The sequence below is a fragment of the Eufriesea mexicana genome, unplaced genomic scaffold (genome assembly GCF_001483705.2).
Source record: "Eufriesea mexicana isolate 0111107269 unplaced genomic scaffold, ASM148370v2 scaffold4395, whole genome shotgun sequence".
Taxonomy (NCBI): domain Eukaryota; kingdom Metazoa; phylum Arthropoda; class Insecta; order Hymenoptera; family Apidae; genus Eufriesea; species Eufriesea mexicana.
In genome coordinates, this window is record NW_016912376.1 from 318136 (window position 1) to 345122 (window position 26987).

At 28.9% G+C, this 26987-nt stretch overlaps 3 protein-coding genes across 3 annotated transcripts in view; 1 reads left to right on the plus strand and 2 right to left on the minus strand.

Annotated features, from left to right (window-relative positions):
- The window catches only part of LOC108551530 (protein Wnt-11b), a 40746-nt gene extending 34964 nt beyond the window's left edge, over positions 1-5782 (plus strand). The window contains exon 5 of the mRNA XM_017905737.1: positions 5608-5782. Coding sequence (XP_017761226.1) covers positions 5608-5782 — 175 coding nt within the window. The remainder of the gene's footprint in view (positions 1-5607) is intronic.
- Positions 5783-6627: 845 nt separating this feature from the next.
- Positions 6628-17969, minus strand: LOC108551524 (EF-hand domain-containing family member C2). The gene is made up of 14 exons (XM_017905727.1): positions 17916-17969; positions 17583-17747; positions 17299-17449; positions 16657-16880; positions 16004-16246; positions 15200-15426; positions 13407-13598; positions 13182-13324; positions 11192-11388; positions 10912-11051; positions 9568-9681; positions 9300-9479; positions 7801-7903; positions 6628-6777 (listed from the first exon to the last, which is right to left on the minus strand). The coding sequence occupies exons 1-14, from the start codon at positions 17967-17969 to the stop codon at positions 6628-6630; spliced, it is 2283 nt and encodes a 760-aa protein (XP_017761216.1).
- Positions 17970-18918: 949 nt separating this feature from the next.
- On the minus strand, positions 18919-25026 carry Esyt2 (extended synaptotagmin-like protein 2). Its single transcript, XM_017905729.1, has 16 exons — positions 24672-25026; positions 24440-24580; positions 24257-24333; positions 24100-24166; positions 23878-24023; positions 23682-23802; positions 23422-23592; positions 22829-22914; positions 20768-20816; positions 20608-20697; positions 20453-20539; positions 20218-20376; positions 19989-20141; positions 19790-19910; positions 19449-19734; positions 18919-19371 (listed from the first exon to the last, which is right to left on the minus strand). The coding sequence occupies exons 1-16, from the start codon at positions 24990-24992 to the stop codon at positions 19044-19046; spliced, it is 2403 nt and encodes an 800-aa protein (XP_017761218.1). The 5' UTR covers positions 24993-25026; the 3' UTR covers positions 18919-19043.
- Positions 25027-26987: the final 1961 nt, after the last annotated feature.

Consider the following 26987-nt stretch of genomic DNA (forward strand, 5'->3'; position numbering starts at 1 on the left):
TTTAAGCAGGCGTAAGCTCTCGGTGCATCCATAAACCGAAGTGTCGATGGTTTTATTCTATCGTATTTCATTTGAAATCCTTTTCTAAAAGGATACCGTATAAAGAAAAGAAAGAAGAGGAAGAAAGCGTATACTCGCCAATAACCAAGTGAATCGTAAAATCACGTTACGACAACGTTAATGACCCTTCATTGCATCTTCCCTCGCCAAGATTGCGTGAATCCAAGTATCCGCGAGAAAAGTGCGTGCAATAAAACCGAATGAGCTGGTCGTAAACTTTGTACCAAAGCAATTCCTTAGTGATCAATTCATTTCTAAATTGGCGAAGAGGACGAAACCCCGCGAATCGGTGTAATCTTCCGATAAAGCTTACACCACGTTCCTTTGAATCCGTCGAATCGAAAAGTAACATTAAAACTTACGAAAAATTACTTCGATACAGCTGATGATCCAATAGATATAAATAATCGATGACAGTTTTTAATTATTCTGAATTTAAAAATTTATTTTAGAATTAAAAGCTACGATTAAAACGAGGAAACAATTGTCAGAAAAGAAATTATTTGTATTTGAATAATACATTTTTCACACAATTAAATAGAATAGTAAATTCTTTTAAAATATCCAAAAGCAAAAAAATAAATTTATGCACAACATAAACTATAGTATACAGCCATTTCTAATCTTTTAAACACATTAAATGGATTACTTTGTGTATTTGCGTAAAGCAACTTCAAATTTGTCAAATTTATATAAAATTACAATAACAGGTAATAATAATAATAATAATAATATAAATTTACATAAACTCCTTACGTAAACCTAAACCTAACCTAAACCTTAAGAATAGAAAAAACAGTAACAATAATAAATATAATAAATCTATTTGCATAAAGCAACTTCAAATTTGTCAAATGTATATATAGTTACAATAACAAATAATAATAACAATAATAATATAAATTTACATAAACTCCTTACATAAACCTAAACCTAACCTAAACCTTAAGAATAGAAAAAAACATAATAATAATAAATAGTAATAATATATATTCATAAATTTGCATAAATCGTAGATATTCATCCCACTTCGTGATCTATGAAGATCACAAAAATTCCAAAACATCTCCCCCTCCTCAAAAAAGGAAAAAGTAAATTCCATAAAATCCACACTTCACACCACTACCCCTGATCCATCGGTTACAAATTACGAACATCAACAGGATTTCCCTTCTCGTATTATACACCTCCAGTTCATCATGAAAATAAACGCAACGTCACTTTAAACGAGAGATTCACTTGAGTAACGCTGGACGATTTACGATTCGAGACATCAACGAACCACCAGACATTTCCAGACCGTGGACGAGGAGTCACCATACCTCGCTACCGCCTCTACACCATCACCTGCTCCTCGATCCAAAAAAATAATAAGATCGCCAGACGAGCTGGCGAAAAAACCGACGGACATCTTGCTCGATGCATAATGCAGATATCACAGGCGCGATATTTCAGAACGGTTTACGATCAGTGATCCGATTCGATCGAGGCATTTATTTCTGTCCCCGAGCTAGTCAACTAATCGTTATCTCGCGCTAATAAAATAGCTTCCATCCTGCACGTCCGCCAACGATCCCCCTTCGGCTTGTTCCCTTTGTGTAACAGCCACACACAACGAATTCCTCGGCTCGATCTCGGTTATCTTAGGCATAGCCAGATACACGCTTATTTATGCGACTGTGCCGGTAATTACCTATGAGAGAAGACCTCGAGAGATAGGGCGGGACCTCATTTTTCCAGCCCGATCGGGAAACCTGTTCTCTCAAACCGAATAAATCCTCTGTTTTACGATATTTTAACGATACCCCTGCTGACCGTGGTTCGAGGCTAAGGAATCCTCGTTCGCTTAGAATTTGACTACTTGAAAGTCGTGTGCCGTGTGTGCAGGTTGACGTTAATTATGGCGACACCTTGGTAGAATTCGTGTCCCGTTGGAAACGCGGCTTTCCATCCATTTTGTCCGGCTCAATGAATTCTTGGGGATGTGTAATCAGGAGTGTCCGCTGGAAGATAGTCCTTCCACTCGCGTTTAAATTATCGCTTGTGTAAGTAGGAATTAATATGTTCGTGGATAATTTATTGGTCACGAGGCTTCGCTAGAAAGCGACGTCGATTCGCGCGAAATAGGGATATCCGAAAAGAATTTGCTGATCAGTGAGAAGGATTTTAATGTCTTGTTAGGTGCAAGTATAGATTTATACGTGAATTATGCGAGTTTATTTTCTTCGATTGAATTCCGAGGATAGATTAATAGTTTGCGTAGAGAGATGGTGATTTTATTGGCGTAGACGTATGCTATTTAGTAATAGAAATAGTAATAGAAATATGTATATTAAACCGGAATGTTTAAAACGATATGGTGTACATACTAAGGAGACGATGCCTACATTAAATCAGTAAAATTGAAAAATAGTACGATATTTGCAGTACGCGCATTGGAGATGTGGGTCATGGTGGCGCTAGTGAGTTCAGTAGAAAATACTCTTAAGTCCGTCATAAATAACAAAGAATAGATAAAAGCGATATCAAAATTTCTTATTTTGTAATTAATGACTCTTTCGATTAATATTAAACGCTACTTTTGAATATTTTTGCGTGACCAACGAATGTGCACATTTGTGATAAATGTATTATAAATATTATGCATATCGTTCCTTCTCTCTATGTACGTTATTGTTTCAAATATTTCATATCTCTTTTTAAAATCGGTAAATACATCCTTCCTTCGTAAATTCTTCCCACCTCCACACAGAACTTAACGCAAACATCGTTTGTCTTGCCCAATTCGCAAAGAAGGACATTGCAAAACAAGCATAAAAATACCAAGGCTAACGAAATATTTCCGCTTAACGATATTTATCACGGTCAAAAAGGAGAAGAAATGTATCGGAAGTTAATTCTTAACGAGAGGATTCCGTGTGGTCCGTAGGGGGTTCCCCGTGTAACAATGGCCGCTCGCGCGGGAGGGCCCGAAATAAAGGGAGAAAGATGTTTCTTTCGTCGGTGATTGCATTCGCTACGGATTTTCCGGCGGCAAGGCGAAAGGAGCCTTCTTCGTCGCCCTGAATTATTCACGCCTCGGTGTTCGTGAATTAAGATCACCCACGGCATTCCGGGAACGGTGACTGGTTCTGGGAAGATGGCGCTGGGATAGCAGGCTAAACCCTTTCGGCCCCCTGGTGCTTTGTTTCGCTTAGTTCCATCTATAAATCATGCCTCGAAGCAGCATCCGTGCTGTTAAACAAAAATCGACACGATTTCTTTTGCATCGTGACGCCGATCGATCGATATCGTCAGTATGATCATTAGCACTCGAACATAGTCCTCGCCGTGATCATTTGTGGCGGTTACTTGTTCCTTATGAGTTTATCTGATGATTGAAATACTTCTTAATTTGCAGAGGATCTTCTGTTTTTCTTCTTTCTCTGTGTTGATTTTCTGAGAAATAACATTTAGCATTTAATTGCAGATTGATGAATTCACTTTTGGTTCTAGGTTAGAAAGAATACAGTTGTAGTTTGTAAATAGATTGATATATAAAAATATATACATAATTCTGTCTTTTAACACGTTACATTTCATCTTATAATAGATTTTTATAAAGCATTCGATATTTGCAATTTTAATAATTCACTCATTTTGAAATTTAGACTAATCTAAATATTTATAGGGAAGTCAATGAAGGAATAAGATAGATTATCGCTGTTAATAAATATCCACAGTCTATAAAGCGATAAAAAAGTGGAATCTTAAATGTACAAAGTACACCAATCCTTTATCACATAAACATAAACAGCGATAAACACGACTGAAGATAACAGCAGCAAAGAGAAATTAATATCGGGAACACGTTCGATTAATTTTACAGCCTCTTAATTACGCAAACGGATATTTCATTCGGCCAAGAAAATTCTCCTAACTCGATCGCTATTAGTTTCTTTCTCCGAGATAATCCCCTCTGAGCAAACGTGTTCGTTTCAATTCCACGTATGATCAAGAAAAAAAAGAAGAGAAAGAAGGAGGGGAAGAAAAATAGAATTCTAATGGATGAAGCCAACTCGCGAGCAATTCGTAGGCTAATCGGATGCTAGTTTTGGACACGTTAATATTTCATTTCCCTCGACTAATATATGGTACCAGGTTCCTTTGGCCACCACTGCCTGGCCTGCCAGGTTACAGCTTACAACCGGTAATTATAACCCCCCTCCCTCCGAATAATTATACAAAGTGGGCGTGGCGAATGTTTATTACGGGACGCCTTCGACCATTTCACCGTATACTTTTCGAAATCCTTTTTTCTTAACACTACGCCCGTGTAAAATGCGCGCTGCAACAAGCGGGACGACTTCTGGGACCTCTTCCGTTTTGCCTGTTACCAGAAGCACGCCTTCGTGGAACTGCCATGGTCGCGATGGAAGATCGAGCGATGGATATTGAGACGTTAACGATTTCGTTTAAAACCCACGAAGGCATATCGAATAATATTCGACATAGTAATTTTATTTCTTCCTGCGGGAAGGAAAAATTATTGGTCGACTCATTTTGCACCGGACGTGATTTAGGTTAGGTTGCTTGCGTTTCGAGTGGTCTGTATTGAGATGTTAAGACGCGAGTTTCTTATCTGATACTGTGATATTCATTGGTAGTCATGAACGACGCGATGAACGTAATGAGTGATGCTAAACGTGTAACAGTTGTAGATTATTAATGGCTACTTGTGAACAGTAATATAATGCTCTCTTTACATCTTTAGACTGTGATAATCGTATTATCTGTAGTTTGCATTATTGCACTAATGTAGTACGACGTTTATTATCGTTATCGAGTAATCATTATACTTTAGAGTATTATAATTACGTTATTTTAGTAATAAATGTATTAATTGTATTAACTGCAGGTGTAAAATTAGTTAAGATAACTGGTTTCAAACTTTTCATGTGTTACTAAAAAATTAGTTACTAGAAAGTTACTAAAAACAAGTAGCTTTGTTTTTGACAAGATATAGGTTTTCATTGAGATGGAAATATAATTAAGTATATTTATTCATTTTCGTCGTACCATTTTAGATACTTACAAATTCTAATTTTTGAAACTATCCAAATTTGTGGTCATTCGAATAATTATTACACGTTATATACCGAAGCGCATGCATACGCGATGAACTTTTCTCGATAACCAACACTTTCGATTTATTTTTATATAGAGAATCACCTTTCACTAGCCTGTACAATACTTTAGAGTGTACCCTGTATATTAACGTCATTTACATATAATTACATATAATTTAAAACAATGCTAATCACTCGAGTCAACTTTCTGTCGTCGTTGGAATAATTATGACCGATGACTGTACATGTTGGCTGAAGCGCATGCGTACAGCAACTTCCTCCGTAACTAACCTCAAATTGATAAAGTTTATTCTACAGTTTTAATCTATTTCTGCACACAGAATCGTTTTGAATCCGTTGATATAATATTACCAATGTAACCTACGATGTTAATAGTAATTTAGAACAGTTAATAATACGTTTCGTTTTTCTATTTCAGGCAATGTAACGGCAGCAGTACTGGATACGAAGGTTGCGAGTATCTCTGTTGTGGTCGTGGCCACATAACTAAAACCGAAGAGGTTTTAGAAAGATGCGACTGCAAGTATATCAGCTGCTGTTACGTGAAATGCAAGACGTGCAGGAAGGTGATGAAAACCTACGAGTGCAAATGAATGCACAGATTCATAGCAACCTCGAACCAAAATCCACTCTGGTTAGGTTCGAATGACGAAAATTCATTTAAACCATTGTTCGCACGGGGGCGCCCTATGAACCGTAAAGTTGTCCGATACGTTTAAACAATTAAACTTATTTACGTGATACATTTAACTGTCGTGGACATTTGAAATTCGATTGGATAATAATACGATTGGAACGAATGTTTGTAGTTGCTTTTAGAGACCATAGTAACTTCATCGAAAAACGTCGAAAATGTACGAACGATTCAGGCAGATGAATCATTAACGATTAACTTGAACGAATCATCGATGACGAGAACGTTGAATTAGAAAGTACTTAATATTAAAAAAAGAAAAAATTAAAAAAAAAAAAAAACGTAATAAAAGTCTTATTTATCTCGTCCGCTATTTATTGAAATTTATGTCTTCGATACGCTGCAGTATAGCATGGTGTTGTCAATATTTTCCAAAATACTGAAGTATCGTTGCGAAAGATGATTAAATATCGATAAGATCCGAGAAATGGTAATATTGGTACACGAGCATGAAAATTGATAACACTGTTAGCGGCATGTTAGACATAGAGTGGTTAGTCGCAATGTAAATAATTTGCTGGATTCAACGTAGTTTGTATTAAAAGTTATATTCTACAATAAATATTACTTGATATAGAGAAGCACACTTTTATTCACCTCGACACTCTCGATTATTATATTTTCACGATACACACATTGCGTGCATTTGGTGGGTACAAAATGTGCTTGCAAAAATTGTAATTATGATCAAAATATTAGGAGTGCATAGTAAAGTGGTAAAAAGTTGTTAGATGCAAGGGAAACTTATAAATTACAATTTGCAATTTGCATTTTCTGAGATTTTGTATCTTCATTCATTTCTTCGCTGCTGATACCTAAATCTTTTATAAAAGCACACCAATTTATGGTATTTCCATAGTCTGGTCCTTCTTCTGATGCCCACCAGAGTACCGCCTAAAAGATTTATGAATAATTAATAGTACATAGTATTTTCATTTTTCTTTCTTTTTCAATTAACTGTGGATGTGTAATTTATAAATAAAAATTAAGAAAATAGTATACTAATTTTTGTTGTAAACGTATTCAAAATTTGATTATAAATTTATAGGTAAATGTTTTATGCTAGATGAAATAAGAATTGAAGAATACCTAATTACAAAATGTAAAAACTGAATGATGTATACTACATGATCTAGTTCGAAAATTTGTCGAATATACGTGCATTTAATTAAGTTTTGACTGAGATAAGATGATATAACTAAATAGAAGTTATTCTGCATGCAAAAATAAATCGAAAATGTATAACACAATTTATTCGATTAAAGTTTCGTTTTAGAAAAAATCGAGTTTAAAATTAAGATCATCGACGCTCTAATAGCAGCCATATTGAACGTGTATGATCGTATGCATGCACGCGCCATGAATTTTGAAACTTAATTTTCTCGAAAATGAGGCTTCAAACGAAAAAAACTTTATTTTTCCTTTTCGATTTATTTTTGCTTGTAGAAATATATTTTGCACAGTTATACTGCTATAGCTATTCTATGTATATACTATATATATATTTCATTCATCCACAGTTTTCTTTTTTCACTTTCATTTATAAATTATGTTTCTATAATTTCTTAGACGAAATAGGAAATACCTGTGCAATTATCTCTTTGGTAATAACAACAATTTAAATCAATTTAGTACAATTTAAGGAATAAAGATTTTAAATATATTATTAAATATAAGTAGTATAATTTGGAAAATGATTCACTCTCATGATTATTGCTCTTAGAAATATAATTATTAAATGGAAAATTTTTAAATAAATAATAATACTAGATGATATTAAACAAAAATAATATAATTTAAAGAATATTTTACACACATTGCTGTCTTTAAAAACATACTACGTTATTATATGAAAAGTTATGGTACTCAAATGCACCATGTGCATAAAACTAGAATAAGAAAAATAAGTAAAAGTACCTTGACGTTTATTGGCACTGCAGGAGGAAGAGGATCTATTTTCATGTTCATAAATTTCAGCAGATCATTGTAATCCAAATTTCCCTCTTCGTTTTTATGAATGCTGTGTTATTTTCAATAAATAATATTATTCAGAGTGATCTTTAAAATTATCAACATACGAATAAAAATTACATTTGAATTTTTATATTACATGCAAAGTATTATATATAAATAAACTATAAGCAAATACTTTAACTTTATAATATGAAAGTCAAATATTAATTATACTTATTTCTCTGTTTTATCAATTTTCACACGTTAGGGTATTCTACCAGAAATTTTGGATATGAAATATTAAAATTACAAATAATCGACATATTTATAAAATATAAGATACTGCATTAACACAGAACTAAATTATTAACTATCTGTTAATCTATAATAATACTATAATATATGCTATAGATACTATAATACTATCTGTTAATTTACAAAACTAATGATGAAAGTAAAATTAAAATAAAATGAAAGAAATGTTGTAAATAAAATTCTACTGAGTGTAATTAATATTGCTATTTAATATTGCTGAGTGCTATAAGTCAATTGTCTTCTTCTTTCATGTTCATTAAATTAACTTAATTATCATTAACTTAAAACTTGTTATGTTAGATTCATTAAGCTGCTAATATATAAAAACAATTATATTAAATTCATTAAACTCCTAATATATAAAAATAAAATATTTATAAATTAGCATAAAATAGATATACTAATTGGGACTTCTAAATTAGAACCTTTTAATTTAATTTTAATTTTAAAGCAAGGATCCTTTATATTATAAGTTAACAGTTTCATATTGATAATAATATATAATTAGTAATTAATTAATACTTATTTCTCTGTTTTATCAATTTTCACACGTTAGGGTATTCTACCAGAAATTTTGGATATGAAATATTAAAATTACAAATAATCGACATATTTATAAAATATAAGATACTGCATTAACACAGAACTAAATTATTAACTATCTGTTAATCTATAATAATACTATAATATATGCTATAGATACTATAATACTATCTGTTAATTTACAAAACTAATGATGAAAGTAAAATTAAAATAAAATGAAAGAAATGTTGTAAATAAAATTCTACTGAGTGTAATTAATATTGCTATTTAATATTGCTGAGTGCTATAAGTCAATTGTCTTCTTCTTTCATGTTCATTAAATTAACTTAATTATCATTAACTTAAAACTTGTTATGTTAGATTCATTAAGCTGCTAATATATAAAAACAATTATATTAAATTCATTAAACTCCTAATATATAAAAATAAAATATTTATAAATTAGCATAAAATAGATATACTAATTGGGACTTCTAAATTAGAACCTTTTAATTTAATTTTAATTTTAAAGCAAGGATCCTTTATATTATAAGTTAACAGTTTCATATTGATAATAATATATAATTATTAATTAATTAATAATATACTATTATTAATATACATACTGATTCAGCATAGAATTTAAAAGTTCCACGTCAAGGGATGTTTTAGAACCACGAAGCACTGTGTACACTGTATCGCGTGGTAAAAATCCTGTCCTCTCTCTATCATGATGATGTAGATCCTCTTCCAAGCGATCGAGACCATTCCATAAATTTCGCAAAAGTTCCGTATGAATCAGCTGCCTAAAAAGAAAAAATATGGCAATTACTAATTTTATAATGTTCATTGAATATTATACCATTATTGTCTTCAGCAATGTTGATTATTTACCTTATATAGTCTCGACTGTGAGGCTCTGGTTTCTCATGAGCCGAATAGTGTCGAGCAATCGTGATTATTTCGTGTTCTGTTATTTTACCTTCTGAATATTTCAATATCGATTCCCTGAAATTTCATGGCAATTAATGCGGTAAAATTTGTTCACAAAACTGAAAAATAACATATTAAAGCACAAATAATTAACAGGTTTGCTGTTATTGATACATACGGTGTGTCAATGCAATTATGTTATATCTAAAATTATATCTATATATATTAAATATCGTATTTATTTTAAATGTGTGATATCACGCGTCTAATAGTATATTTATGAGAATATAAAATTAAAATGAAAATAAAATATTGTCTAACATTTCATATTTTTGCTCATCACACGTTACTTACATTTGCAATTATTATTATAATTCAATTATAGTATTTACACTGTTTAAAGTTAAAAAATTAAAACAAATATTTAACATCATTTCTAATTATCATTAATTATTATCTAATTACTATCATTATTTATTATTAATTATTATCATTAATTATTATTATAATTATTATTATTATTATCTAATTATCATTACTCTCATTAAATATTTAGCATACAGTCACATTGTAGCTGCCAACAGCCAATCACGAGCAATTTTGGTTTCGTCGATTCCGTTCCAGTAATTTTTATATCAAAGATGCACCGCGTTCTGGAAGGCCGATTGTCGAAAATGTCGACATTAATTAAAATATCAAATTGAAAATTACCCAACGATGCGTGGAATGTCGAAGTAAAATAATTCCACGTCTTAATTTGCATACGATTTCTCAGTTACCATTTTAACCCTTTGCACTCGAGAGGTGACCTTCAGTGACCATTTCATAAAATTTGGAAGATCGATATTAATTAATATATCAAATTTAATGTAATGTAATAGTGTGCGAGGTATCGAAATCAAATAATTCTACAATTCTATTATTATACAATTCTTTATTTACTACTCAGAAAAGTATCGTCAGCTTTTTAGTAGAGAATCTCTGAATTTCTACTCTTCTCTAGTCAAAAAAATCGTCGAATGCAAAGGGTTAAAAATATCCTCGACTTTATGGCAGAAATCCCCCGAATTACTATTCTTTTGTAACGAAAAAATCGCCGATTTTTGTTTTGTTCGTTTCTTTTCGTCCTTTTTTGTTTTTCTTTTTGCAAAGTTAAAGTGAAGCGTATCCGAAAGCAGACGGGACGAATCGAAAATCGAAAATCCATAAGGTTATTTACAGGATGCCATAATACCTCGCGGCAAGCTGGACGAGGAGGCACTTAGGAAATATTTCTAGCCCCGATGAAACAGAAGGACGAGATACCTGAGTTTTTCATATGGCAGCTCTTGAAGATCCACGCCAATTGATTTCGCTGGTGCGTAAAGCTGTATAAATTCCTTGTAAACCGGTTCCAATGTTTGCCGCAGTTTTTCCATGATTAACTTCGCGTTAGCTTTCGGGAACTGAAAAATCGGCAGAAAAAGCAAACGTTCGTATTTCAACAGCTTATCACGTCGAATTTGTAAGGGAACACTAATCGCGCGTTTTAAAGCCCGAAACTGTAGGAGCAGTAAAACAGCGAAACCTGTATAAATTATTGGACCTTATCGCAATGTAACTCCATGTAACGAAGAGCATAAATGTCGGCTGTGGTAATTTCGAAGATAAAATCGTTCAAGTTAAGACGTGCTCCAATATAGAAATCCTCCGGCTTGTAATAATCCGGTTTCTTGCTTACAAATACCTCTTGATTAGGCAACATCACCGGCATTCTCTTCTGGAAGGGACATCGTCTGAAACCTGTAAGTAGCATGAGAAGAACGGGAACAATCGATGAGAAAAGGTCGTCGTTGATTTAAGTGAAACGAATAGTTGTAATTAGGGTATATTCCATGGGCAGAGGATGCCCCATGGATGGAGAATACGTCGCGACATGGAAACCAGATAGGTGGGCGAAATATGAAAATACTGGGCTGCAAGAAGATGGCTCGCAGAAGGAATGCGGATCTGATTGGTCATAGAGTAATGGGTCCACCTTCCCTGCTATAAAGATAGAGTACACGAATTTTCATTATCGGCTGCAAGTGTCCTGATTATGCGGTATCTCTTGAATAGGATACATCAGGAACAAATGGGATGGGACATTGGAATGAAGCATTGGCGTGGACATGGGTTTGGTGTCGTCTATTTAGGGTAAGCCTATTCTACTATGTCAACGTGTAAATGTATATATGAAATGAAAATTATGAAAGTGGTCCAAGTCAAAATTTAGAAAGAAAGGACTTTATCGTTTACTTTGGGTTGCATTCATTTAGATTGCTATAATTACCATTTTTTAGCAAAATAGGAATTATTTATTATTATTATATATCATTCGTTTATGATATATCAATTGGTCATAGATCTACAAAGTATTAGATCGACCTTTCTCTATTATAAAAATAGGGAACTCGAATTTTTATTATTGGCTAGGAATATTAGATAGAGTTAGGGATGAATGAGGTCACGAAAATATTCGGGATATTTTGGAGGAATTTAATTATGTAGGTATAATTGTATAATTAAATTTAATTTAACATAATTACTATCTTGCATCGAATGTAATATGGAACGGAGAAGTATTCGTGTATATTCTTTGTCTTTTGAGATCTACCATAGATAAAGATTAATAATTTTATAGTAGATAAGATTTTATAGTATTGATTATTATAGTAGAATAAATTTTATAGTGTAGTACTATAAGTAGTATAGTGGTATAGTAGATAATATAGATAATATAAAATACTATAGCAGATAAGATTTTATAGTAGGATAATAGATAAGATTAAGTTTTGTATACAGTATTCGAAGAAAACTTTATATATATGTATAAAATTATAAATTACATAAAGAAACTTTTAATATATATATTTCTTTTTTTGTATATTCTGTATCTTCTGAGGTATATATACATATATATAATAAGATATATAATATACAAAAATTCGCAAATGATTTCTTTGTTTCTCAATTTCTATCAGTAAATGTTCTAGCTAATTGTAAGTAAATATTATATGGAAGATTCCATATGTACAACTGAAAAGAATTTTATTTTAATATTTCAATGGAATATTTTTTTAAATTTCTATAAAAATTACGGATGTTCTGCTAATTGTGTACCTAATTTTGCATAGAAATAAAAGAATATACAATATACGTAATTGATTTATTTTATTAGGGCCCAAAATTTGCAACACTTCGGACCCTTTGCTGGCCAATACGAATACTTCTGTGTCTCACTATATATATATATAACAGCAAATTCAATTAAATTATTATTATTTTTATGTTTTTATATTATGTGATTTCTTTATTAGTAAAAATATACCAATTTTGTTTCATTTAAAACGCAATAAAATTTCTGTGCATCATGGGTCTATTTTATTATCTGGAATCCTGTGCCGCAGAAAGATATATCAGTGATTATGAAAGTGGTATATATACCAAAATCCTTACAACACATTCACACAAAAATTTTTCGGTGAAAGGTAATATTAACTAAATTCAGTAATAGCAATAACCAGTGATATTCGTCTAAAATAAAGTATATTCACCTGAATTCCTCTTAGCCAATCCGAAGATAGAAATCGTGTCGTCCATGAGGAAAACTCTTATGATGAACTGCCTGTCTTGATTTTCAGGTATATCCGATATCATTTTGGCTTTGAATCTCAAAACGTAGCTGTCAAAGCCTTGTCTGAAAATGAACGCGAAAATCGTGATTAGCCACTGAACAGTGAAAATAAAAATTCGCGACTCGTGCTTCGAAATAAACGTACTTGTCGTAATGGAGGAACTTGACCATATCTGTTTTCGGTGGTTGCGGTATCATTTTGAAACAATTTCCCAGGGAATCTTCGTAGGAACCGAAACCATTGTATGGTGGAATATATTTTTCCACTTTCACGCAAATCTCATGGCCCTTTCGAGGTCTTTCCAGGGGCGTGAAGTCGTCTATGCCGTATTTCTTCCTTTAACGCGGTAGAAAGGGGACAAGAATATTATTTCTTTTTATTCGAGTTATATATAAATATAGAATATACGAATAATATATAAATATTTTTTAATTTATTTCATTGAGTGTATATAAATATTTTGATATTATTTCTGCTGCGTAGGTAGGTCTTTAATAGCTTTAAGCAGCTTTAAATTATATATATATATAAATAGTTTTGAACTTCTAATAATTACACTGTTCAACACGAATTTTAATAATTTTTGTAGAGATTAGAGATCTCAAGAGAATTGTAGAGATTTCCGAAAACTAATCCGTAATCGAAATTGCTGTATCATAATAATTTCCAAACGTCTAAGTATCAAATACATAATTTGTATATAACATTATAATACAATTAATTTTATTTTATTATTTTATATTAATTAAATATATTAATTAATTGATATGACTAACTTGTAATTTCATTTACATTACTCAAACTTATAATCCTGCGATTAGTATAAAAGAATGTGAAAATGTGTATATGTTATATATGTGAAAGATGAGATCTATTGAGCGATGATTTTGGTGTCGACTTTTATGTTGTCCAAATTCTATGTAAACAATGATATATTAATTAATAATGAATAATAATAAATAATATTAGTTAATAATTATTAGTGAACATAAATTGTTAAAATTATTAGCAATTTACAGATAATAACTGTATCTCCTTTTGTTATTGTACAAATAGCAAAGGATTAAAAAAATGTCCAAAATGCGCAGCAATCTGTTAATAAATAAACTCAGTATGCCCGTAATACAACCCCTTCATACCGCGATAATTCCTTCAATAAGGTATACAAGGATAAATGTTCAAGAGACATACCCCCAGCGCCATCTATGATTTTGGACTGAATGGTCGGAAAAGTAATAGGAACATAGAATGCGCGAGGAGGTCGTCTAAACAAAGATGGCGTGAAAGATGAGGACAGAAGAAGGTTAGAAAAGGACAGAGAAGTTCCGGCAATGATAATTAACAAATTACTCAATTTCTGTGATTAATTTATAAACTTTTATAGCTTCATCGCAAAGTAAAAACTTCGGACAACATTCTCATGTAATTTTCGTGCATAACTTGTTTCTAATTAGTTTGTTTATTAATAATTATTTAATGGTGTACGTGATTTGATAACAACGATCGCCATGATTGTCCGTGATAATATTTAATTACGAACAAAACTAGGAATAAAATATGAACAAATACGATATGAGAATATTCCCAAGAATATTGTTTTTATAATGCGTTCATGAAATTCATAAATTAATTGCATAGAAGATAATTATTAATGACAAACCATTAGGATTAGGACAAACCATAATTAATTAATATCGAAGAATTTTATATCGAAAATTATATTAGAAAGTTCCTTAAGGATTCATCTTTATGATGCAATTATAAAAGTTCATAAATTAATCACAAAAATTGTATAATTTGTTAATTATCAGCTAATTTTCACTTCTTTATCCTTTCTTAACCGCTTTCTGTTTCTCACACTTCCTCATAGATGTCACTGAACGAATGTCAATTGTTACTTGTACTTATTTTTCATTTAATTATTTTCTTTATTTCACCTGTAGTATTCTTTGGTGAAATTGTCCATATCTGTTATAACTACTATTCTGCCAAAAATATTTATTTGTGCGCCAATACCGAGCTCGTTCTCCTTATAAAAATCCTTATGAACTTTTCCAGCGTTCAGTGGATCGATGATAAAGTAACCATGAGTCGTATTTTCTCCCATAACATTCAAAACTGTAAAATAGTCTCCTCCTCCAATTGGATCAAGTTCAGAGAAAAGCTATATTCGAAATACCCATCTATTAACTTTTTAAATTACATTAAAAATTAATTAGAATTATTTAGTAAATGGCAAAATAATAAATAACAGTATTGCTTGGTTTTCTTACATCAAATTATTAATTTAAATTATATTTATATCGATTTTAATATTTATTTCTATGGATAAAAGTATGGAAACTTGTATGGTAAAAGAATAAAAATTATTTGTGATCGGTAATTGGTGAAGTAAATACCTTTGTAATTCACAGTCGGTCATAAAAGTATTCGAACATGTATAACGTTTAAAATTTTATGATTTAGTTTCTGTAAACTTGCTATGAACACAAAAAACCATAAAATAATTCTATTACATAATTAATACAAATGATAATGTTCTTAATAGAAAAATAATGAGATAAAGTGATATCTATGTTACCGATTGTAGACAAAGGATACTCACGTTTAAACTATTTTTGGACCACCAAAAATTAATACATATCAAAAGACAAAAGTAAGGACATGATATTTAATTTAAAATCTTTAGGAATCGATATGAATTCTGAATCATATTTTTATGTTCTAATACAAGTTCTTACCTTTGGAACCTTCATACGTCGTAAAAACATGAAACCGGAATCTCGTCCAGAATTTGATGGTATGTTCTCTTTAATCTCCATTGTATTATCAGCAAGAAAATAGTGAATTTCAAGATCATGCACGATGCCATAAAGATTGTCCGTGTCATCCCAATAACCATAAAATCGAAGCACTTGTTTATCATATTTCAAAAAATCTCCACGACTGTCGGTCGTCCGTTTTGGTTTCTTTGGGAGTGTTTCCTGTGATTATCATTGATGGTAAGTAAACGATTACATTGTGAATTACAATTAATTAAAAAATAATTTTAAAATCAATTCCTGAATTATTTAATCTCTGTTAATTATTGTAAACAAACATTTATTTGGAGAAACATTATATTTAGATAAAAATGTTATTTAATTTAGATAACAATTCTCGAAACATTTTTTAAATCAGACCTTCCGTATTACCTACCTAAGATATACTAACACATATATACTAACACTATATACTAACACTTACAGTCGATAAGAGAAAAAATTCTTCAAGATTTCTTGGAAGATTTACTAATCTTCAAAACTGATCAGTTTCAGTTTGGGCTTACAAATTTTTACCAATTGCCGAATATTACTGTGATTACAATAGTAAACATCATTTTTGTCATACTTGCCTTCTTGTGAAGTTCAGAATAGGGATCTTTTGGTATTTCTATCGGATCCGGAACTGCAATTCCCATACGATTTAAAAATTGTCTTGTAAACTTATCGCAGTCTACAATTTTATATACTCTTCCAAATATTTCCGGTTCTTTGCCAATATTTAGATCGATTATATCATAGAATCTATATCTTACTGGATCAGGCATTGGAATTCTTTGTCGCCTTACTAGGACACCTGTACATATTTTATTTTTTTAACAAAAATTGTTTTAATGAAATTTTATTCGTGATAGAAGAAAGAAACATAGCCAAAGTCTGTACATCATTTTTTATATACATAATTATATTATGTATGCAATGTTAGATGCAAAATTAAAGTGAAATTATAAATTAAATTAATTAATAAATAAATTAATTCTCTTTTTTTAAACTTGTTTTTGTTTATATAAATATTAATGATTATTTATTCAGAAGTATAAATATATATAACTTATTTATTGGAAATTCGCTGAAGTACAATCTAACAATAAATAAGATAAAAAGTAACAAAAAAGCAGATATTTTGCAGAAATATAATTTGCTCTCGTTATAATAAAAATATATATCTAACAGAAAGTATAATAATAAATACTAAAGAAAATACACCGTTAAACCTTGTTCAAGGCCACTATTGTCGATGGAAGGTTCAGAAATTTTCATTGTTCCATCCTCCAAGAAAAAGCTAATATTCACTAAACGTATCTGATAAGCTGCTTTCCATCTTTCATTAACTGTTTCTTGAAAAAATGCCTTGAACATCAACCTCTAAAAAATTCGTTTGATATAAAAGGTAATATTACCAAAATTTACTAATTTTCTTTGTTTAATTAATTTTCAACGACTATATCAATTATTAAATTTTATTGATCAATTATTTAATTGTGCTTATAAGTTATACTTGGCCATCATAAGCAATCCAAGGAGGTAGTTCCTGAACTTCTCCGCGAGCATAAATTGATGGATAGAATATAGGATCACTTTTGTCAAACTTTTCCGATAGGTAATAAACTCCGTCATGTATTTTAACAAAGTGGTGATTTCTAGGAAAATTTGTCTGACCGAGCTAAATAAATAAATTGTCATAAATAATTATATTTGTGTTTCGTTTATTAATTACTATATATATTTATTAATACTATATATATCATGACTTGAAACTCTATGGTGTAGCTAATGAATGTATTGGTTATTAAAGTATAAAATGTCAAAACATTATAAAGTAAGAACTTACATTTTTATCGAAATTAAATCCTGGTAGACATGGAAGAAAATTATCACGCTGCATTTTATAGCAACGAAAAATTAAATTAATGCATCAAATGCAATACATTTGAACAGTTAGTCACTTTACAACTTTACATATCTTATATGGACGCAAAAATGCGATTTACTACTACTTGGTATTGTTGTGTTTCCTTGGAGATATTTCGATTATTTCATGATCAATGACAGAGGAAAAAAAAAAACTTCAAAGTACTGCAGCTTTAATGCATATATTTTATTATCATTAACAATTTGCAATATTATACTGGTAACATTTCTATACCAGTACATGAAAAAACATAAATGTATATAATATATAGCAATATACAATATAGCAAAAACTCTGATATAAATATAACATGTATATATTATAAATTAATTTGATTCAATAACTTATGCTAACAATAAACTTTGAATGATACTGTTTTGTATTAGTTTTATTACTTAATATTGTAATGTGCAGATCACAACACTACCTAAATGGTAACTTGTTATTTGAATTGTATAAATATATCACATACATAAATGGTAAGTAAAGCTGTATAAAGGCAATAAAACGTTAAGTTAAACGCAACAAAAGCAAAATTAAACATACAGTGCTTACAGTTCAAAACATATTTAAGAGCATTAATGAACTTTATGTACGATATCAAGTCGCATATTTTATGAATAACGAATGTCATATTATGCTTATGGTAATATTATGCATAAAATTATTATTGTGTATATTATATAGATATTAGCATTTTAATGGCACTTACTATTGACAAAAATATACTACAAGTGTAGATAATAAAAAATAGAAATAAAATTGTATGCAAAGTAACTATAAAACTAAACACGTCTTATAACATTGGACGGCTAAGTATAAATATATACTTAGATTATAAATGTATTCATTGAAACTTTCTCGTAACTTTCATACTGTTTAAACTCTTTCGAAATTTATTCAAAATTTTCGCAGTGCGTAAAATTTGCTTTGACCATATGATTGAAATCATCGGTGTTTAGAAAAGTCGCATCGTGGAAATTCAACAGATTGTCTTCGAAAACATATAAATAACTGTTCAAATCTCCAGTTGCTTTTCTTGAACTTCTAGTCTTTAGTCTCTGGTTGTAAATCGTACCAGCTTGTAGATGATTTGGTAACATCAATTTCGCTCAAATTAAAATGAACTTGACCCATTATATTACTTCCAGTTGAATACCAACCCTTTTGAGTACACACAGATACTTCCAAAGTACGACTATTTAAATCACCTTGAGAAATGACATATTCAAATTGTTCATCAAATACTGGATTACAATTATCCTTCATAACTGCTGTTTTACGTTTGGTTTCCTTATGCCGGTCAGGAAGAAGATATAGTTTTACATATGGATCTGGTATATTATGCGGATCATTCTGAGGCAGAGGTAGATTACTGTAATAATAAAAAATTTATGAATAATCTAATAATCTAATATGTGAAATTCAATTTCACACTAATAAATTACGTACGCTATTTTGTGTACAACGATAATAAGCTTCTGTCTTTGTACGCTATAACGTAAAGACAATTGTATCCGACCTAGTTTAGCTTCACCTGTGGACGATGTCATATTTGGATTTCTATGAATTAACTGTGGGCTTCCAGTAACAGAAGATGGAGCAGTAGTAGTGATAATTAATTCCTCTTCTCCAGTTCCTGGTTCTTCAGGTACGATTACAGTACCTGAACCAGTACTACGTGTTAAACTATTAACTGATTCCTTTGAAGGTTGTCTTTTCAATGGACTGGGGGGAACTAAAAAAATTATATTATATCTCTTTGAAACTTAAATATTTCTTGATAAACTTACGACTAGTCGATACTGTGCTAATATTTGATTCTTGACGCTCGATTCTTTTATTCAGCTGATTAATATCATGATCGTCATCATCTTCTTCTGAAGTAGGCTCAGGTTCTTCGTATTTTAAAATCTGCATTTGTAATAATATACCTTAATACAATGTTATTATAACTTATAAATATATATAAGAAGTTCAAACAAATCATACATTTAATGACATAGATAATATTAATTTGCTATCAGTTTCAGCCATTTGCAAATCATAAGGCTGTTGTGCAATCTCAAGATTGTTCTGTACTAACAGTAAAGAAATATTGTAACTCATTTCTCCCACTATAAAACCAGTCTTTTCATCTGTGATCTAAAAGTTAACATAAATGAAATATAAAATTTTCACAATGAAAAAAATATAACATTTTTTTAAAAGTATATGTAACCTTTATATGTAAAATACCAGTTTCTGGATTGCTAACTAAAAATGTAAACCCTTGTTCCCACACTGGATCACAAGAACGTAACATAGTAGCTGTTCTTCTTGTATTTCCACCAACACTTGCTTCAAGATAAACATCAGGCTGTTTATTTCCTCGAACACACTGTAATTCAATAATTTCAATTTATTTTTCTTCATTAAACATTAACTATTAATTTAAATCAATTAAATATGCTTACTGGTAAATTTTTTGCTGAGTCAACATAGAGTATAAGAAGAGCTGTACTCATTGATGTTATCCTAAGTTCTTGAGTTTCAATTAAAGCCTGCATACATTTACAAAATTTTATAATAAATTTGTAATGAATATTTAAAATCTATTAAAAGTACATACAGTTTTCAAATCATCAACATTTTTTGAAAATTTAAGCCATGTTAATCGTAAATGAACCATGCCATGTTTTGCTTGTTCCAATGAGACCCACTAAAAAATAGTGCTTTCAATATTGTTGAAAATTTATTACTATTTTAATGCTATTATTCTTAATACTTACTGTGTCAATATTTCCCTTCTTTTTCACTCTACTAACTTCAATAGTAGCTCTATATTAAATGTAACAAAAAAAAACAAACTACATTTAATACTTTGTATAATTTACTTGAAATATAAAAAAAATGATGTGTTTTATTGTTTATAACGACAATTATATAAATATAATTAATGATCAATACATTGAATCCATAATGCATGAAATTTAGTTCATGCATATTATAAAGCAATCATGCAATAATAGCAATGCATCCTAATGTTTTGACATTCATTTTGCACATAAGCAATAAATTTCTTGTTATATACATTCATATTCATGTAAATAATGTCTTAAAATATCATTATCTTAAAAATACATGTGCTTTTTAAATATATAATTAACTATAATAAAATGAAAAGAGTAATGTGGTGACATAAATTGTCATTTTAATATAATTATAAGGGTCATATATATTTTGTAATATTTTTATAATATAAATTTACCATGTTTTTCAATATTTCAGTAACATGCACCATAATAGCAATATAGTAACTTCATTTTTTACAGATACAGAATGTTCTTCTAAACTAACTGTATAAGATCTTTCAAATGCATTCTATGCCTGGAAAACTATACTTGCTACAAGTAGCAATACCTGCCAAGTGGATCATCTTGACCAGCGTTGTCTTTGTCAAAAAGGTGGGCAACCACCGTGTTGTAAGAGGCTCCCAAGCTCTTTTCCACTATAAACTGTCATCACAGAATCTAGTTTAGTTTTTTCTTTTATCAAATGCAGTCACCTAATCACTCTCATAAATTAACAAATAAAATTAAGAACAAACTCTCAAGATTACATTTATCATTACTAGAATCTTATAAGATTAATTAAAAATTATGCACATGACAAATAGATTACTAAAAACAAAACTTGGAAAAATAATTTATATCATACTAATAAAATACTAATAAAATACAAATGCAAAATGAAAGATAAATAACAAAATAATGCAGTATTTACATAAAATGTCTCTTAATAATATCAATAAAAAAAATATTTCAATTGATATAAATCATAAAAATTATTATATTATTAAGATATATATAAGAATAAACAAAGCAAACACAAATGTATGGCACACATTGTAAATATGTAGTACATCATACTGTTAGCATTTAAAGTTGAACAACTTTAAAAATTTTTAAACAGAAAATTATATTAACATCGCAGAAAAGATCTATAAATATTAAAGCAATAATTGAAATTTGCAATTTTTGTTAAATTATTAAATATTATACTATAAATATATCCACTACCTGCCAAGGAAGTCATCATATTGAACACATGGGATGCTTACTACATCCTTATCCCAAAGAAATACCACAGCCTTCTGCATTATGCATGAACAGACCACAGCCTATGTGTCAATATGATAATAATGTGAAAATAATATGATATACATAAAATGTAATAAACAAAATTATCATTTTATAAACTTCTTTGTTCATAAAATACAGGTGTACTATTACTTTAAATAAACTATATCATATATACATATGTGCCACATAGAAGGATTATGAATATAATTAAAATTAAAAATTTATATTAAATACAATATAACAAAATTAAATTATAACAAAATAAAAGAAAATTAATACTGCTAAAATAAATAAATTTAAATTTACTTTAATGTTACAAAATTTATTATGATTTTATTATTGCATATTATGGAAAGCATTAAGTGATTGCTGACACAACAAAGTAACACACACACACAAACACCAATCATGTATCAAAAATTATGAATACTATATAACAATGCAGCACCAACATGCTACTATTTTGCATAAATGGTGGTGATAATTTAACATGTAATACACATAAAAATATAGAATGAGAACATGTAGGTGATAATTAAATGATAAATTAAACTGTAAATATTCTCCAATATAGTAAACAAATAAACAAAATAAGTACAATATGTACAATAAATATTAAAATTATTGAAATTATTTTTAATTTGTATAACTCATCTTACCTCAAATATACAATGAAAAAAAAAAGTATATGTTACTCTATTTTCATACCTTCCAAGACTTTCATCCCCCTTGGTATCATCGTAGTCCCACAGCAGCACAGTAATTTGTTGAGCGATGGCTGACATCACGGCACACTAGTTCCACATAACACATCACACATCACATACACACATACATACCAAAATATGAAATTAAAGTAGACTGATATGAACTAAGATGCTTCTGATCTATCTGTGAGATAAATATTTTATATTACTTTAAACAAAACAGTAATTAATATACGTACGAAAACGATTATAGTTCACTGATTTATTAAGAACAAACACTAAAATGTTAGATCAGCAACATCTTATAATAAAAATAAAATTAAGGACATATAAAAAAAGTGATAAGACAATCAATTATAAATATGATACAATGGATATAAATAAATTTTAAAATGTTCTGTGTAATGTTTTGTTTTCTTCAATAACAAATGTCTTGTAAATTATGTGCTTTTATATGTTTAAAAAATAATATTTCTTACCACATAAAAGACGTTGTGCTTGAAATTTCAAAGGACTTACAAGAAAAATGGTAGCAAAGCACGTGCATTAAATATTATTACTATTTGATTTCTTATAAAAAGATATTATGCATACCTCACACCAGAAATCCCATTTTGGATTCACAGTATTATCTATAGTTTTTGTTCTAAATTCTTGTGCTCCAACATTTATAATGGCATATGGATCAGATTTACCCTTACCCAATACTCCTATATCCTTTTTCATAAGATGTTTTGCTTCCACTACATGAATTCTTAAGACACCCTAAAAAGAAAAGATATCATTATAATATGCTGAATAATTATACATTGATAATTATTTTTATATATAAATTATTATAAATAAAAATTTACTTCAGGTTCTGGTATTTTTAATGATTCAACTGGTACTGCCTCACTTAATGGTATAACAATTTTATTTGGCAATACCACTAAAGCTGCTATTTGTTCTACTATTGTTTTCCTTAAAATCTCACTGTTAAGAAGATAGTTAATTAATGATATTTTTCAACAAACAAAACATATTCATTTATAGTTAAATTTTTCTTACTTAAATCCAGGTAAATCAAGAACATCTGCAACTCCAACTAAATTGAAATTAATAGCTGGTGGATTTAAGAAAAATGCTTGAACACCTCCAACTATAGGCATTGCTGGTAACAGTGGCTTCATAACTATTCTCATTAATCCACGAATCTAGAATTAATAGTATATATAAAATAATAAAGCTAATAAACATATATTGATGGAAGATAAATTTAAAAATATTAACCTGAAAATCCTTAATACCACCCTTTATATTTCCAACCGAAAATGTAATATCACAATCACCAGCATATCTACAAAATTGGACATTTAAGGCTATTTAGATTACATAAATCATATATAATATAATAAAACTAATGACATTCGTACAAATTAATACATACATAATATCTGCATCTACAATTACTTCATTTCTTGAAGTATTTTTATCATATGCTTTAATACCATAAATTTTTAAAGGCTAGAAAGAAAATATAAATAAAAATTAAATATATTAATTGATATATTCACAGTACTAATATTTACTATAACTAACTATACCTACACTAATATAAAAATTTACTTACAATACGACCCAAAACTAATCTTTCAAACTGAAATCCTTTTACTTTAAATTCTGCCAATTTTTCTACTATAGCAGGTTCTATGCTTTGTTTACAAAGTTCACGAACAAACTGATTTATACTTGGCCAAACTTTATATAAAACCTTAGAATAAAAACAAAATTAATTATAACTGATATAAGAAATAAAGTTGAAAATATGTAATATTAAAATGATCTATAAACATTTCCCATACTTTATTTAGCCATTCAGCTCTGTCAAAATCAGGAAAGTAAACCCAAGATGGTAATTCATCCAATCGACTCATTATTAATTCTTTTTCTTTAGCCATAACACTAGCTTGGGCAGTAATTGCTTTTAATTCGTTGTCTTTCCTATGTTCTGTTTTCCATGCTACTAAAGCAATTGGTGCAATTAACCATGCTATATTTAAATTTAGATATCCCCAACTCCAAATAATACCAGCAGTTGCCAGTTTAGTTAAAAATGATATGGTCAGTGAGCCTATGTTCATATATGGCCAAGGATTTGGCTTAGATACTTTATTGTCTTCCATTTATATCAAGTAATAATTAATCTTTGGCTTTATAATATATTCTTTATTAATATTTTTTTTTTATAGATATTTACATAACTCTTTGTTATGTATAAAAAATTAATTTAATTCTGAATTATCAATTAATTATTTTAGTTATATCTTTCCTGCAAAAATAAACATTTATTTATATAACTTCCACTCAAATTTTTAAAAATTTGTTATAAAATATTTAAAAATACATTAAAAATAACTGTGTACTTAAATTTTGTTTATTTAAGAATTCATGATCCACACATAAAATATTTCATAAACAATATTCATTATATTAATCAGTATTTAGTGAAACAAAAAATAATAAAAATACATGATAGAAAATGATTAATCACGACAAAAATAAAACTATGTGCTTAAATTATACTTAAATGTAATCATGATAATCTTAATACCTGAAAAATTGTTATACTGACATATTAACAAACATCACGATTAGTATCAACACTTCAGTTCTATTATAATTATCACATTTGTTACCATTAAGTACTTACAAACTTATTAAGTATCGAATTTCTTAATATAGATGAAGTCAATTACACCTATATACAAAACCATTATCATTTCTAATTGGAATATAAGGACATACATCAAGATAAATATGTTTTTAAAATTATAAAAATCAAACGATATTAATTGTGGCTGAATTATTATTTAACCGTATAAGCAAATTGTTATCAGTTCGGCATTGTATAACTGCAGAAAAATTAATCATCAGCGATATATTTTAAAATATATAAGCTTTTATTAATGTTATTTACCAGAATAATTAAAAACATTAGACAACATCAAAAATATATTCAAATAATACGAAAGCATACAATATTATAAATATAATAATACAATCCATATATAAAATCTAATTTTATTTCGTAACATAGATACTGACATACAGATTTAATATACATGTTATCTTTTATAATTTAAAATTAAGAATAAATGTAGATGATAGAGTGTGCAAATTTAAGCAAGCGTTGTTAGTTTTGTTAAAATTTAATATTTTTTTGTTCAATTTGCTTACACTTAAAGTAAAGTCATATGCGAACGTACTTTGTATGATTCATATAGCCGTTGTTCACAATAAGCACAGTTAAATGCGACAATACTCCTCAATTTGCTTCGAGGAGAGTCAAACGTTTTCGTGGAATAATCAATTGTTATAGTGAGGAATCTCTTGCAATGGCTGAACTGGAACATGTACTATATATAAACATGATGTATCAGTAGTTAATTTGACAGGCCTTGACAATGTAAATGATACCACAAGGTTCTTTTCTTTATTATCAATCTGCAAAATTTAATACTACATAATATTTTCATTTGATTCTTAAATAATAAATAAAAAAATTAAATGATATGGATAAATAATAAATTTTGTTTAAAAAATAGCGTAATAATTTATAAGTACTGATACATTTGGAATTATATATTCTGCGCAATTTTCAAAATTAAGAAAATATATTAATATAATAATAGCAATATCTTTCAAACTCTTCTTCTTGAAAATAAAATAAATTGATAAATTAAAAATAAAAAAAATAATAGTATTTAAACCAAGTTGATTAAAATACCGTGAAAGAATAAAATTTTGAACTCAATATATAAAATTTGTAACAATAATTAAATATTATTTCTATAATTTTGTAATAAAATTAATTTGTATATATTCTCAAATGCTTCTTGAAAACAAATAGAATTTTCGTTATATAAATTCTAACTATATTAAATTTTTATATAAGCTTTTTATAGAAAAATTAATTGTTTAAGATATCGATAGCAATATAAGATTAATATTTAAATAAAAATAAACAATCTTTTTTTATTATATTTAAATGATACATTTATTATTCTATTGTAATATCATTATTATTAATAATGGCAAAATGTTCAACAGTTTTCTATATTATCAACTATTAATAACTAATACCATACTTCAATTATACTAATACTGAAATATTTTAT

Coding starts and splice junctions, on each gene's coding strand:
- LOC108551524 (XM_017905727.1), bottom strand. CDS start 17,969: ATGCAGCGTGATAATTTTCTTCCATGTCTACCAGGATTTAATTTCGAT. Junction 16,881..17,298: donor CAATAGTGGCCTTGAACAAG/GTTTAACGGTGT, acceptor AAATATGTACAG/GTGTCCTAGTAAGGCGACAA. Junction 7,904..9,299: donor TTAAATTCTATGCTGAATCA/GTATGTATATTA, acceptor AAAATAACACAG/CATTCATAAAAACGAAGAGG.
- Esyt2 (XM_017905729.1), bottom strand. CDS start 24,992: ATGGAAGACAATAAAGTATCTAAGCCAAATCCTTGGCCATATATGAAC. Junction 20,698..20,767: donor AGAAGGGAAATATTGACACA/GTAAGTATTAAG, acceptor ACTATTTTTTAG/TGGGTCTCATTGGAACAAGC. Junction 19,735..19,789: donor TAGCACAGTATCGACTAGTC/GTAAGTTTATCA, acceptor TAATTTTTTTAG/TTCCCCCCAGTCCATTGAAA.